The sequence below is a fragment of the Macaca nemestrina genome, chromosome 13, assembly GCF_043159975.1.
Source record: "Macaca nemestrina isolate mMacNem1 chromosome 13, mMacNem.hap1, whole genome shotgun sequence".
Lineage (NCBI taxonomy): Eukaryota > Metazoa > Chordata > Mammalia > Primates > Cercopithecidae > Macaca > Macaca nemestrina.
This window is the reverse complement of record NC_092137.1, coordinates 71,922,004-71,938,424: the sequence shown is the minus strand read 5'-3', so window position 1 is coordinate 71,938,424 and position 16,421 is coordinate 71,922,004. Positions and strand designations below refer to the sequence as shown.

Genomic DNA, 16,421 nt, shown 5'->3' with positions numbered 1-16,421 from the left:
CGAGACTCCGTCTCAACAAAAAAAAAAAAAATAAATAAAAAAATAAAATAAAATAAAAGGAAAACAGAGCATAAAAGTTCAGAAAATTTGCAGCCTGATGATGTAGCAGAAAAGAAAAACCCAATTTTTTTAGAAGAAATTCAAGCCAGTTGCAGAAATTTGCACAAGTAGCAAGGAGCCTAATGTTAATCCCCAAGACCATGGGGAAAATGTCTCCAGGCCACATCAGAGATCTTCACAGCAGCCCCTCCCATCACAGGCCCAGAGGCCCAGGAGGAAAAAGTGGTTTTGTGGGCCAGGCCCAGGGTCCCCATGCTATGTGCAGCCTAGGGATTTGGTGCCCTGTGTCCCAGCTGCTGAAAGGGGCCAATGTACAGCTTGGGCTGTGCCTTCAGAGGGTGGAATCCCCAAGCCTTGGCAGCTTCCACATGGTATTGAGCCTGTGGGTGCATGAAAGTCAAGAATTGAGGTTTGGGAACCTCTGCCCAGATTTCAGAAGATGTATGGAAACACCTGGATGCCCAGGCAAAAGTTTGCTGCAGGGGTGGGGCCCTTATGGAGAACCTCTGCTAGCACAATGCAGAAGGGAAATGTGGGGGCTCTGATGCCCCATATCTGGGGCACTGCCTAATAGAGCTGTGAGAAGAGGGCCAGCTTCCTCCAGACCCTAGAATGGTAGATCCACCAACAGCTTGTACCATGAACTTGGAAAAGCCTCGGACACTCAACACCAGCCCATGAAAGTAGCCAGAAGGGAGGCTGTACCCTGCAAAGCCACAGGGGCAGAGCTGCCCAAGACCATGGGAACTTACCTTTTGCATCAGCATGACCTAGATGTGAGACCTGGAGTCAAAGGAGATCATTTTGGAGCTTTAAAATTTGACTGTCCCGCTGGATTTTGGACTTGCATGGGCCCTGTAACCTTTTGGTTTGGGCCAATTTCTCCCATTTGGAATGGTTGTATTTACCCAATACCTTCACCCCCACTGTATCTATGAAGTAACTAGCTTACTTTTGATATTACAGGCTCATAGGTGGAAGGGACTTGCCTTGTCTCAGATGAGACTTTGGACTGTGGACTTTTGGGTTAATGCTGAAATGAGTTAACTTTAGGGGACTCTTAGGAAGGCATAATTGGTTTTAAAATGTGAGAACATGAGATTTGGAGGGACCAGGGGTGGAATGATATGGTTTGGCTGCGTCCCCACCCAAACCTCAACTTGAATTATATCTCCCAGATCCCACGTGTTGTGGGAGGGACCCAGGACGAGGTAATTGAATCATGGGGGCCAGTCTTTCCCATGCTATTCTCGTGATGGTGAATACGTCTCACAAGATCTGATGGGTTTATCAGGGGATTCTGCTTTTGCTTCTTTCTCATTTTCTCTTGCTGCCGCCATATACGAACTGCCTTGCACCTCCCGCCATGATTCTGAGGCCTTGCCAGCCATGTGGAACTCTTAAGTTCAATTAAACCTCTTTTTCTTCCCAGTCTTGGGTGTGTCTTTATCAGCAGCATGAAAACAAACTAAAAACAAATACAATTGTCACCGACACAATCACCATCATGACCACCACTCTCATCTCTACCAGAGTCACCACCACTGAGGTCACCAAGCCCAACACCATCCCATCACCACAGTCAGATTCTGCATCAACGGCATCACCATCACTACCTCCATTACCCACGTAGTCACCATTATCAGCACCAGGGTCACCACTGCAGGTATGACCCCTCCCCTTCACTTATTGCTCCAACACCATAGTCTTAGGCCCACCTGGGTTAGGGACATGTCCTTGAGGATTTACCTTAAATTCGCCAATGACAGATGGATCTTCTGTCTCCTCCTGCGTCTTGCCCCGGTACAGCTTGAAGGTGTTACAAAAGTCAGACAGGCCCTCAAAGGCCTCCACATTCTCCAGCTGTGTGTCATAGACCTGTCATGCGTGGGGATTAGAAGAGTGGAAAAGAGACAGAAAGAAAGTAGAACAGCAAAGGAAGAGGAAACAAGAGAAGGAGGGGAAACATGACAGTATGAGAGTGAACAAAGAGAGAGAAGGAAGAGAGAAGAAGAAAAGAAGGGAAAGTGACCAAAAACAAAATAAAGGAATGAAGGCAAAGAAGAGGGCAGGGTTGGAGAGGTGGAGAGGTCACAGAGGTAGCCAGGAAGGAACAGAGGAGGAGACGGACAGAAAATTCCAGGGAAAGGGAGCAAAAGGGAAGATATTTGTTCAGCTCCATTAGGGAATAGGGTTTTCTGGTTAATCAAATATTCTAAGAACTTGAGAGTCATCAGAGACATGGGCAGTACATTTTTTAAAAGAACAAGATTATGAATGAGCAAAGAGTGGACTGACGTTTTATTTGAAGACTGTGACAGATGTCTGGAAAATTAATAGGTCAGCATTTCAAGCAAAAATGTTCACATACAGGATATCCAATGACAACGGTATCAAATATCAATCCAAGGGTATCTTTGGAGCATCACTTTAAACTTGTTATCTCAAATGATTTACTTGACTCTTCTCAAACAGCCAATGATTATTATTTGTTGAACCAGTGTTTTAGAATTGCTTAGGATTTAATAAAGAAGCAAGCTGTTTTTTATTATGCTGATAAAATGTATCTAATAAAGAGTAACGTTAAACAGGTTAATATACATGCTAAATTGGTCATATCTGAAATCATCTTTCTAAATATTATTTCTCATTTAGGCCCAGCTCAAATTCTGTCTCTTCCTTGAAGGTCACGTTCTATCTTTTCTAATAAATATTTAATTATGCAAGTGATATAGGTTCATTATCAACATTTAGAAAAATATAAGCAAATATTTTTAAAAATTAATATTGTCTTAAATTCTGATTCTCAAAAATAACTAGTTATTTGATAAGCATTTGGTATATGTCCTCTTGAATATTTTCTTTATATATATAATTTTTTAACCAAAATTATGGACTCACAAGATACAAACTTGTAACTTGTTTTGTGGATGGGGGGCACAAGTGAGGGGAGAAGTCTCACTCTGTCACCCAGGGTGGAGTGCAGTGGCGCAATCATGGCTCACTGCAGCCTCGACCTCCTGGGCTCAAATGATCCTCCCCTATTAGCCTCCTGTAGCTGGGATTACAGGCATGCCACCACACTGAGCTAATTTTTCTATGTTTTTTTTATTTATTTTATTTTTGTAGAGACGAGTTCTGGCCATGTGGCCCAGGTTGGTCTCAAACTCCTGAACTCAAGCAATCCTCCCACTTCATCCTCCCAAAGTGCTGGGATTACAGGTGTGAGCCACTGTGCCTGGCCTGTACCTTGTTTTTTAACCTAATGACGTACCATGAAAATCTTTACAAGGTCAAAATATATACTTCTATAATACTCTTCCTTCCTAATGGCAATATGATATTCAATTTTATAAATGTATCACAAGATATGATGAACATTTAGTTTTGCGGTTTTTCAATATTATTATTTTTATTTTCTGCAGAGACAGGGTCTCCCTATGTTGCCTAGGCTGGTCTCCAACTCCTGGCCTCAAGCAATCCTCCCACCTCGGCCTCCCAAAGTACAGGGATTCCCGGCGTGAGCCACCAGACCCAGCCATCAACATTATTTTTTAAAACAACTTATAGGGTAGAGGAGTTTTAAAAACTCCTATCCAAGTGTTTTCTGCACTTGTTTAAATTCATCTTTATTATAAGCTCCTAGAAAAAGAATTCCTTGACAAGGAGTATGTACATTTTAAGACCTCTGATGTGCACAAATTGCTCTCTGGAAAAATTGTATGGATTTATATACTCCTAACTACCGTGTTCAAGTGTGCCCACACTCCCAGCCTTTCACCATCAGAGTACACTTTCACCCTTTTTTAACTTTGTTAATTTGATAGATGGAAGATAATATGCTGAATTTTAAATTGCATTTACTTAATAGAGATTTGCATATAATAATAAATTTACTTAATAAATTTACTTAATAAATGCAATAAATTGCATTTATTAATAGAGATAATAATAATAGAGAAACTTGCATGGGTTTATCAGTCATTTGTATTTCTTCTGCTCATCCTTGTCATTTGTACATTTTCCATCTGTTGGTGTTTGTTTTCTGTTCTGTGGTGATTTGAGAGACTTCTTGGTATATAAAGAATATTAAACTTCAGTCTATCAAATATGTGTCCCAGTCTGTCACTTGCCTTTCAGTTTCGTTTGTTATATTTATGATATTTTTATTTATGGTATGTTTATGTTCGTGTTTATGTCATATTTATGGTTATGTTTATCTTATGCTTATATTTATAATTTTTTAGCCATGCCAGAAATTTCTAGATCATCTCATCTAAAGATCTTTTTCTTTATAGTGTCTGCCTCTCAAATTATACTTACCATGTTTCATAGCAAGATTATTCAACACTCAATTCAATTTGGTACCCAGCATGAGGCAAGAATTTAATTTATTTTTTGCTAAATGGTTAGGCAATTATCTAAGCATCATTTTGTTTAAACTTCTCCCTTTCCCATGACTTGTGTCATACGCCAAATGCTCACGCCTCCTTTTGTTTGTTTGTGATCTCTGCTCTATTGATCTGTGCATTTTTTCACCAATACCATGTTTTAATCACTGTGCCTTCATAACCTGTTTCGTTATCTGATGTTCCTCCAGATGCAATGTTATAACATTAAGTTCCATTCTCAACAAAATGTTTCTTTGGAATTTTTGTTAGGCTTGCATTAAACTTAAAACTAATTTTCAATAGGGGAATTGATATCTTTATAGTATTAACATTTTAATACAGGAACATGATCTGATTCTCAACTTACGCAAGACTTTTACTATTTATAGACATCTTCATACAGAGCCTACGTGTTTATTGGTGAGTTTATTCCTCATGAAGCTTGTTTTGTCGGTATTACGAATGTGAATTTTTCTTCCGCTCGATTTTCTAAATAGTTGCTGCCATCTTACTGGGTTCTCCTGACGGTCCTACTAATTTTTCAGTTGGTTCTCTTCAGGTGGTAAGCAAGTCAGTCAGACATAGGGATAATTTTGTCTTCTCCTTTCTAAAATGAACGACCCGTTTCTTTTTGTTGACATTGAAATGGTGAGAAGATACGGACCAATGTGAGTGACAACATGAACGTGATCATGGTAAGTCTTGTCTTGACTTTGTGAAAGGACAGCCCTAGTGTTCACTCAGTACCTTAATGTATATTGAGTCACAGAGCGCTTCAATAATCTACCTTCATTAAGCCATGGACTCTTTCCCCAGACAAATGCACTTAGGAACATTCGTGAGAAATACAAGTTCAATTTCTACAGTAAAAATCCTTCTGACGTCATGAAGTTAGATGTTGGCTGTTGGCTTGAGAGATGTTCTTTTTAACATTAAGGAAACTCTGATTTCCAATATGTTACTTGATCTTATAAATCATCAATACATATTAAGCTTTATTGAATGCTTTTCAGCACCAACTGAAATAATCTTTGCTAATGTTACCTACTGATATGATTAATATTGTTCATGATTTCCTAATGTTGAACTTTTTATATTCCTGGAATGAAGAAAATTCAGTTATCATGACATTATTTTAATATTAGTTAGATTTCATTTGCTATTATTTCTCTAACATTTTTCATATATATTCATGTCATAAATGATACTTATACATATGGCTGGACTTTACCAGATTTTGGTGGCAAGGTAATTCTAGCTCTATAAAAATCGAGGTTTTCTACATTTTAATATTTTCTCTGCTCTGAAATAGTATATATAGCACAGGAATTATTAATCCTTTGAAAATTTAGGAAATTCACTTTATAATTCCCTGGCTCCAGCTCTCTCTTTGAAGGTAATTCTTTGATAATTTTCCTGTTTCTTTCATATTTCTTGCTGCTTCTTGAGACAGTTCTGTTTCTCTTTTCCTTCACATTATCTCATTTTAAGGAGATTTTCAAATCTATTAACATAGAAATAAACTTAGAATTTTTCTAAAATTCCTAACTCCCAATTATCTCTGCTGTTATGTCCCTGTTTTCTTTTTTTTTTTTTTTTTTTTCATTTTTTTGAGATGGAGTCTCGCTCTGTCGCCCAGGCTGGAGTACAGTGACACAATCTCGGCTCACTGCAAGCTCTGCCTCCTGGGTTCAGGCCATTCTCCTGCCTCAGCCTCCCGAGTAGCTGGGACTACAGGCGCCTGCCACCACCATGCCCGGCTAATTTTTTGTATTTTTAGTAGAGATAGGGTTTCACTGTGTTAGCCAGGATGGTCTCGATCTCCTGACCTCGTGATCCCCCCGCCTCGGCCTCCCAAAGTGCTGGGATTACAGGCGTGAGCCACTGCGCCCGGCTGTCCCTATTTTCATTACGGATTTTGGCTCGGTGTTCTACACTTCTCTAGAGTAGACTAGCTGAAGATTTATTTTAGTTGATTCATTCCAATCAAAGTGCCAATTCTTTGATTTTTTTTCAATTCAATTCTACAGTTTTCTTTTTTCTAATTTTTTCTGCTTTTCCTTTTTCTCTTTTGTCCTGCTGTTTTTAAGGGCTTTTCATTATCATTATTCTAACTTCTTGAATTGAAGCTTTATTTACTCCCTTTTTCCAGATAATGAAAATATTTACTCATATGAAATTGCCTCTGCTCACTAATGTCTTGGCATTGCCTCATTTGTTTTGATACATTTTCATTTTCCTGGCATTCTGTAATTACAGTTTTATCTTTATTATTTGATCCCAGAGTTAGACACTTAGTTTTCTTTTTTTGTAATTAACATAATTTCTTAAGGCCACATATTTCCTCCGAATGCTGCTCTGACTATAACCACTAAGTTCTAATATGTAGTGTTTTATCACTGTTTCCTAGATGTTCTGTGATTTCTGTCAATATTTTCTCCTTCACCCAAGAATTGTTAAAACAGAGGGTTTTTTATTCTTTAATTTTCCAGGTAGAAGAGGCCTTTTGGGCTTTTGATCTTGTTACAAATTTCAAATTTTATTGCATTACAATCAGAAAATGTTGTCTGTGGTGTTGTCACTTTCTGAAGTGTATTAAAGTTTTCTTCATGGCCTCTTACATGGTCAATTGTAGTAAAAGTGCCACATGTGTAGTCTTTATTTTCAGGCTACTAATCAGGTTAAATCAGGTTACTAATCACGCCAAGCCTTCTACATCCTCTTCTTTTTTTTTTTTTTTTTTTTTTTTGAGATGGGGTCTTGCTCTGTCACCCAGGCTGGAATGCAGTGGCACCATCTTGGCTCACTGCAACCTCCACCTCCTGGGTTCAAGTGATTCTCCTGTCTTAGCCTCCTGAGTAGCTGGGATTTCAGGCACACACCACCACGCCTGACTAATTTTTGTATTTTCTGTAGAGACAGAGTTTTGCTATGTTGACCAAGTTGGTCTCGAACTCCTGACCTCAAGTAATCCACCCGCTTCGGCCTCCCAAAGTGCTGGGATTACAGGCTTGAGCTACCGCACTTGGCCTCCTCTGACATTTTTGTCTCCTTGATCTGACATGAACTAAGAGAAGGGAATTAAATCTCCCCCTACCAATAGAAACTGTGTTTCTATTGCTTCTCATATCTCCTGTAAGTTGTGTTTTTTAGCATATGGATATTCTCATAACTGTCATATCTTGGAATTATACCATTTAGCATTATAAAGTGTCATCCTTTGTCTCATTTAATTTTAGGAACCTGAATACCCTCTCATCTAATATTAAGATTATGACTTCTGCTGTCATTTCATTTGCATTTGCCTGGCACACATTTTCTTAATCTTATTTTCAAACTTTATCAGTCTTTTCATTTAAGAGTTAGACTTTGCTTTGAGATCTGATTTACATTTTGTAATTAGTAAGTGACTGATGTAACATGTATTGACAAGACAGATATGTTTGGTCTTGGTTTTAATTGTATAATTATATGGTCATGTAATATATTTATATCACATTTCCTCATTTCATAGGTTTTTTTTTTTTTTAATCTTTGCATGGTCCACTTTCTGTGTGTAGGGAGGAGGGGAGTGGTGCATGTGTACAGTTCTTCTGACAGCTGGAATGATCTCAGCTTCTGTTCTAGTATTATTATACATTTATATCTTCTGATAATACTTAGCCCTCTCTGTCTTTAGGCATAGTATTTATGGGGTCCCTACTGTAGCAATAATAAAATAATCCAATTTTATCTCCCTCCTTCTCCCTATCACCCAGTTTTAGACAACAATATCTTCCTTAACATTTACCTTTGTACTATTTGCTTTATCTTGCTTCTATGCCAATTATGTGACTTGCCAATTTCAAATAATAGCTGTCCACTGTATTTATTTTATCATATGGCAATCATTGTCCTTACTCTGTATTCCATACTCTTTTGTCCTTCTCCACCTAATTTTTGTCAGTTTTATCATTTCTACATTTTCAGTATATATGATATTTACATTCTTACCTATTACCTTAACCCTTCCATTTGTTTTCATTTTGGTTCTAAGGTAAAATATGACCATATTCACTCTTTTTTTTTTCTTTTTTTGGAGACAAGGTCTTGCTCTATTATCCAGGCTAGAGTACAGTGGTGCAATCATAGCTCACTGCAGCCTCGAACTACAACCAGTCCTTCTGTTGTGGTTTCTCCAGATAACTTCCCAGGTTAGTTGAAGTTCGCCCCCTAAGAGTTCCTCTAAGACAGGCTCATTGGAACCATATTACCCCAGTTCCTGAATATGTATAAGTGGTTATCTGTAGCCTTTATGCTTGGAGGGGAGCTTGGCTGAACATGTAATCCTCAGGTCACCCTGTCTTTCTTTGATGATCTTATATCAGTATGTTATTGTCTTTGGATATTGAATGCTGTTATGAGAAAATGGAAGCCACCTTGATTTGGTTCCTATTTTAAATAACTTAATGTTGCTTTTTTCTTTTCAAGGAGTGGGGAGGAGGTATGACTACCCAAAGAATTATTTCTTTCTCTCTAAAGTACAATACTTATATTAGAATATGTCTCAGATTGACCAATTTTTGTCAGTTTTTCCTGACACACCATGAACTTTTTCAATATGTGTATTCATTTATTTCATTTCAGTAAGGTTTTATCAAACCATAAGGGTTTTTGTTTTTTTGGGGTTTTTTTTTTTTTTTACTATTTTGGTTGTCTTCCTCAGAGACTCCAATTATACAAATGTTAGGTCTCCTTTCCCTGATGTCTTTATCTGTCATTTTTCTCTTTGTTCCTTTATAACTTTTTCATTTCCGTTTGCTTACTTTTATAGTTTCTGTCCTCTGTGCCCTTGGTTGTGTTTTCCATGTGGCCATTCTGTCCTGTGCTCCTTCCAACTTCACATTTTCATCTCTTTCTTTCCTGAGTCCTGCCAGCTCATAGTTTATCACTCATCTTATCAGTCCTTGACTTCTTTCATTTTTCCTTTGCATTCTGACTGCCCGTTTTGAAAAGGTTCACAGTAAAGCATTTCATATCATCTGCTCCTTCTTTTGATAAGTTTTAATTTTGATTTTCTTTCCTTTTTTGCAGGATTTTTGAATTCAGGCTACACCATTTTTCAAAATTATTTCTCACTAAATGAGTTGAATTTTCCTAGTCCAGCTACTTCCTTTGCTCCCACCACAAAGGCAGACTGCTTCCTGCAAATATGGCTCATTTGGATAATTCTTGTTTGTGTAGCTCCCCCTCTGCTTCTCTGAATCAAACTAGGTCTAAAAGGCTTCTGCCATCAGCTTCAACCTGTCTCCAAAGTTTCCATATCCACGGTTGTAAACAAAGGATATAACATTTATATTTCATGGTGAAACCTCACTTTCAGGAACTGTATTTTGAAACTATTATGAAAATTTTCAAACACACACAAAAGTAAAGAGAATAGATAATAAACCCCCATGTAACCATTATCTGTCCTAAATCATTATCAACATTCTTCCATTAGAAAGTATATTTTTGCTAGGGCTTTCTGAGATCTGCTACCACTCTGATCTTTCAACATTCTGCATGTATCTTCTCTTCATTTACTGCTGAGTGGCCTCTAACCAATTTCAGTTGTCTTTGAGCAGCCCTTACATATATTTTGAAGTCTGTGGCTTCTATTTGTTTCCAACTTTTCTGAAAATGGATTTTGTGGGTTTGAACGATTTCCAAGAGAAAAGGGGGAAAATGCTGACTTATGCAGCCATGTTCATACTGGAAGTCCCAATAAAATATTTTTTAAATTTCTAAGCGGCTGAATTTTTTGTTTAAACTTTTGTTATTAATTTCTCATGTTATTGCATTATAATCTGTCTTGTAAGATTTCTGCTTTTGGTAACTTACTACAAAACTAATATGTGATCAAATTTTGTAAGTATTCGCTGAGCATCAGGAAAAAATGAATTCTCCATTTTTTATTATTTTTATTCTCTATTTTAAAGCTATAATTTTAACTTCATGTAGCTTAGAAAACATTTACCTTGTTATTCAGATCTTTTATCTTCTTATTTATTTGTTGTCTGCTTGATCAGTTAAGGAAAATGGTGTAATGAAATCCCCACTGCAACTTTAATTTCTGTCATTTTGTGCTTTTATCTGTGTGAGATATTAGTTTATATATTCTTATCCATTTTTGCTTTAAGTATTTCTAAGCTTTACTATTCTATGCATAAATATTTGAGAGTCTTTTCATTGAAATGTACACCTTTTATTTATATGAAACACTCTATTTTGCTTCCTTTGCTCTTTACTTTAAATTCTGTTTTCCTTTGGTTTACACTTACCTCGTTTGCTAAAATATTGTTTTCCGAAATATTTATTTTTTAGCCATTCTAAGTTATATTGTTTTAGATGTGTCTTTTAAAGACAGTACAATGAATTTTGACTTTTGATATAGCCTAAGAGTCCTTATCACTTAATGGGGGAGTTTAGTCCACCTTTATTAATGAGGAACATGAAGATGTTTTGTTCTTTCTCTACTATGTGTTTTTTGTGATTTCTGTTTTTAATGCTTTCTTGTTGTATCTTTTGTTCCTATATTTTTCTATTTAGATTAGGAGTTGTTTCATCCCCCTATGCTAGTGGCTTCTAAAATCTGTTTTCCTGTACCCACTGTGTGCTCCATTCTCTCCATAATGTGGCAGGCTATTTTTCAAAGACCCATGTTGGTGACGGTGGTTTTCTTCCATTTACTTATCCTTAATGAACCAGCGTTTCTTCCAGGTCTAGTTTTCCCCCAGAAATAGTTTGAATGCATTTTGCTTTGGACAGCCTATTTTCACTTGGATGCTGTCAGAGACCTCCTCCAAGAGGTCAAGCCGGAGGGCTGGGTGCCAATTCAGCATCCGCACCTGAGGGAGCAGTGAGGGGCCAGGGCCATGGGCCATGGGCCATGGGCCACCCTGACAGGAGTCCTCATTCTTGCTTGGGTTGTGTGACTTTTTGGCAAGGCCACAGGACCACATGCCAGACCTAATGTGTCAGACCTTCTTCCTGGTACACAAATAGTTCTGTCTCTTTGCCCAACCTCACACACCCAGCTACCAAGTCGAGAAAGAACTTGCTGCCTGAGGATGGTGGCTGCTGCCGCCTGTGCCTCATCTCTGAGCAGCCAGGTCTCCAGGCACAATTCACCAGGCAGGCCCATAGAGCAGAGACAACTTTTGCTGCCTGGTGAAACTGCCCTCCAGAGTGCCTAGCAGAGGCTCTGTGCCAAAAGAATCACCTGAAAGCCCAGGCCACCTGCCACCCTGACAAGGGTAGCAACTCTCTCTCATCCAGTCCCTTTCAAAGGGCTCTTGGGTCCTTTTCTATGTGTCTAACAGCCTATGCCCACCTCTCATTTTCTCCTCTCCAAGGCTGGGAGGCAATTGCGGGGTACAGTCTCCCCCATTTATAATCAGAAGCAGTGTTCCCAGATTTAGTAAGTGAAAATACACAATTCCCAGTTAAATCTGAATTTGAAATAAATAACTGATACAGAACGGGGTCTGGGAAGTGCTGGGTAGAGGACAACGGGGTCCCTGGCGAGGGCTTCACCCCTGGGCCTATGCCCGCAGACCCAGGGAGGACAGGCATTTCTGTTTTCCTGCCCAAATGTTGCCTTTCCCAAGACCATCCTGGCCTGCCACACCCCCATCCTATGCCTATAAAAACCCCGAGACCCTAGCCGGCAGGAACACAAGTTGCTGGACATCGAGAGGAACACACCAGCGGAGGAACACAGGAGCGATGGGATGTCAAGAAGGACCCACTGGCGTGTCAAGAAGGACCCACTGGCGTGTCAAGAAGGACCCACTGGCGTAGGAGCATACCAACAGGCCCCAGTAGGGCGGCAGGCCATCGACCCGCGGAACAACGCGGAGTCTGGCCCGGGTGGTGGGAGGAGAGTCCAAGCCGCTGAGCAGCACGACTTCAGGGGAAAACCACCTTCCCACTCCATCTCCCTTCTGGCTCCCCAGTCTGCTGAGAGCTACTTCCACCGATAAAACCTTGCACTCAATCTCCAAGCCCACGTGTGATCCAATTCTTTCAGTACACCAAGGCAAGAAACCCCAGGATACAGAAAGTCCTCTGTCCTCGCGATAAGGCAAGGGTCTAATTGAGCTAACACAAGCCGCCTACAGATGGCTAAGCTGAAATAGCACTCTGTAACACACGCCCACTGGGGCCTCAACTGTAAACATTCACCCCTGGACACTGCTGTGGGGTGGGAGCCCCACAACCTGCCCATCTGCATGCTCCCCTAGAGGTTTGAGCAGCAGGGCACTGAAGAAGCCAGCCACATCCCCATTGCACGTCTTGTGAGGGGGATAAGGGAACTTTTCCTGTTTCATAACCAATAATTTTTAAATAAATATGCCCCGTGCAATACTTGAAGCATGTTGATATTTAAAAACTATTCATTGTTAATCTGAAATTCGAATGCGGCTGGGCATCCTGAATTTTGACTGGCAACCCTAGCAGGGAGACCATGCAACTCCTTTAAGGAGTAATTTCTGAGTCACCTCTGATTATCTTCTTTAAAAGTAGTCTACTTTTTCAAAGTATAATTATATTTGTATAATTTCCTCAAAATACCACAATTTGACTGACTCATTTCTGGTTTTTTCCACAGAAACAGGGTTTCCCATATTTTCAGATTTGTAGGTAATTTTCTGACCCAATTGTAGGAGTTAGGGGTCAGGAGTACATTCTCAAACTGATGCTCTTTATTTTAACACAAATTTTCTATTACAGAAAAGTTCAAATAACACTGAAAGACATGGAATAGGACCACAAATCCCTGCCTACCCATCTCCAAGCTTTAACAATTTTCAATGTCATGCAATATTAATAATGTTGACTATTTTGAAAATCAGTCAGGGGGGCCACCCTGTTTTGGGTGGCGGCCGGGGGAGCTGGGGCATGTTAACACAGATCATTTCACCTCTAAACACTTCTGTATTCTTCAGCATTCTCCTGGGAATACTGTCTTGGTTATCCCAGCCCACACTCGCTTCAGGCTGTAAATCAGTGGGTGGTTTTCTCACCCAGCTGGTCTAGTAGCATTCATCACCCTCAGACACTGAATGAGGAGGCAAATGCAAATAGATCTGCTAGTGCAGATCTACTGCACTAGCTCTCTTTCTGTTGTGTCTCCCACTGCCCAGCACGCACACACACACACACACACACACACACACACACACAGCGACCATCAGACTGAAGAGAGGCCTTACCTTCAGGGTGTCAAAATCCTTCTCCAAGTAGGAGCCGCACTTTTCCCTCTCCCCTATGGAGGCAAAGAATTTGCTCCACCAATCGATAAACTCTTCCTCCTGAGTGGGTAGAAAGAAAAAGACCATTTCAGAAACAGGACTTGCCAAGGAGCATCCTTCAGAGTTGAAAACCCGCCCTCTGCTGCTGGGCTGCTCTGGACCACAAGGCTTTCCTAGGGGTGATTTGGGGGAGCAGAGAGAGGAAATCTCCACCTCTCCAGGGGCAAAGCCTGCAGACTGAGGAAGAGGTTTCAGCTTTTGGTTGGTGTTGAGAAGCGGAGGCTCTAGCCCTAGCTCTGCCCCCCAAGCATGTGTGTTTCTGTCAAACTCACCAGCCTCCCTTTTCCTTTCTGTGAAGTGGGCATAAGCATCTTTGTAGTTCCTGCATCGCAGGGACCCAACACACTGAGACCAAAATCAGAAGGTACATAGGGTAACTCTTAGGGGAAAATGTCAATAATGTATTATTTATGAATAAAATGCAGGAGACCCAGGAAAATTCAGACCCAAAAGAGTTTTATCTATTCTGTCCACCCGTCTCCCTACCCAGGCAATAAAGGACACATTGGAAATCAGCACTTAGCCTTCCCAAGGTCAGATCAAGTTCACATCAAGGCAGAGTCCCTGAAAATCAACTAATACTAAGTACCCTTTATTCCACAGACACTGCTAAATGTGAGGTATCAGGTGAGAAGAAAGGAAGTGTATGACAGCACATTTTCTGTGTGACACCTGCATCCTTCCTCCAGTCACTCCTATTTGCAGGAAAAGGTGGACAGGACTGTTGTGGCAAATCCTGACCTCCCCACCTTTTAACTCCTCCTATACACAGTGTGTCTGCAGGCCCTCTTAGCTCTGGTGTCTAGAATATTCCTTCAGCTGTGTCCTGTCTCAGGGGGCAGGGTGTCCTGTCACCTAGAGGGTCACCAAGCTCCCTGAAAGTGGGATGGTCAGTCCACCCCAAAAGTTCACTAAGGTCTCATCACTCAGTCTGCGCCCATCTGTACCATTAGAGCTCATCTGGTTTAGTGGGAAGGGCCAAGTACATGGCGTCAGGAGCTCATTCTCGAACTCGCTTTCCTCCTCTGTATAAGAAGGTAGGCTAGAAGATCTCCCAGGAGCCTGCTCTGATTCTCCACCAGGAACTGAATATCTATCACAGAGTTTCTGAAAATGCTCACGGCCCCTTCAAACTAAAGCCAAGTGCTCCGAGCTCTGGCTTACTAAGGGTAAACACAAGCTGGAGCCCGGCCAAGGGTTCCTGAACAGGCACCCTGGGGAGAGGGTAGGATGAGGTTCTCGAGTCTCCACCCATCCTGGAAGTGTGGTCCTAACACCCCTTGTGTGGCCAGGTGGTCTCCAGACACACCACACAGGGAATGTATACCAGAGTGAGGCTGAATCTGCAGCCAGCCCCTACCAGACCCACTTACCTGGAGGATCTTCTGCAGCCAGGAGAGAGGAAACAAGGTCAGGTGGGGGGTAGGGTACAGCATGGCAGAGCTTTCTGACTTATAACCACTCTAGAAAAAGCTACCTTAGAGCAAGGCAGACCCAAGCCTTGATGTTTGAAGTTCCATTTAAAGAAAAAGGTGCTATGGGTGACACACATATACAGATATACATATCAAACTCACAGGATGACCCACACGCAGAAGAACAGACTTACACAGTCAACGTCCAGGAGAGATGTGTATGCTAAAACACACATACGCCCCCCACAGAAACACACAACGGCACATACTGGCACACAAGCAAACATGGACACTTAGGTAGAAATGGTTAGAATGGAATCCAGTTTAGCTGTTGAGTGCCCCTGAATCTTTATTTTTCTTTCCCAGCCCAAATACTTAAAGGTTTGAGTTTATAACTCAGGCTCAGAGTCAGGCACAGACAGACAACCAACCAGTGAGTTCTGTACAAAGAAATGACAGGAACAAGAATTGTGGGGAAGGTATCACACTTCCCTCAATCCGGAATAACCAAGTTAATTTCCAAAGGAGTCACAGACAGATAGTCTCAATAATACTATTAACAGTGACAACTAAATAGACAAACATTATGTACACTAAAAACAGAAGATATACCTTCTTTTCCAGCACCTTTGGAGCACTTAGAAAAAAATAAAAAAGCCACAAAGCAAATCTCAGTAAAGTCCCAGAAATAAAACCACTATCAGTCACATTTTCTGACCATACTGCAGTAAAACTACAAATATGAGAAACTTCAAATAAAATACTAACCTTTTGGAAATTTAAAGGCATATGCTTAAAGCCTACCTGGTCAAAGAGAAAACCAAAACTAAAATCTCGGATACTCAGGAAATACCAACAATAGGAGATACATGTCCCAAAATGTACGGGTTGTAGCTAAGCCTGTATTCAAAAAAAAAATTTATCTTAAGTGTTTTCACTTTTATACAAAAAGAATGAAAATAAATTACCTGATAATTCAAGAAATTGGAAAAGGCAGAAAGACCAAAGAAAATTGTAAATAGAAATGAATATATTAGAAAAGAGGATATTACAATTGATAACTAAACGCCAGAGCAAGATTTCAAAAGATCATTAAAATAGATAAACGTTTATCAAATCTAATTTTTATAAGTAGATACACTATTAGGAATGAGAAAAATCAAATAAAAAGATATTATTGGAGACAATGAAAATATTAAGAGGTTTACGAGGCTGAA

The 16,421-nt window shown here is 40.2% G+C and overlaps 1 protein-coding gene across 23 annotated transcripts in view; it reads right to left on the bottom strand.

Annotated features, from left to right (window-relative positions):
• LOC105465246 (dysferlin) overlaps window positions 1-16,421 on the bottom strand; it is a 233,762-nt gene that overhangs the window by 28,609 nt on the left and 188,732 nt on the right. For all 23 annotated transcript variants that reach the window (XM_071076889.1, XM_011713554.3, XM_071076895.1 and 20 more), the window contains 2 exons: window positions 13,691-13,789; window positions 1,810-1,938 (listed from right to left, as the gene is read on the bottom strand). In XM_071076889.1, the coding sequence (XP_070932990.1) occupies window positions 1,810-1,938; window positions 13,691-13,789 (228 nt within the window). The remainder of the gene's footprint in view (window positions 1-1,809; window positions 1,939-13,690; window positions 13,790-16,421) is intronic.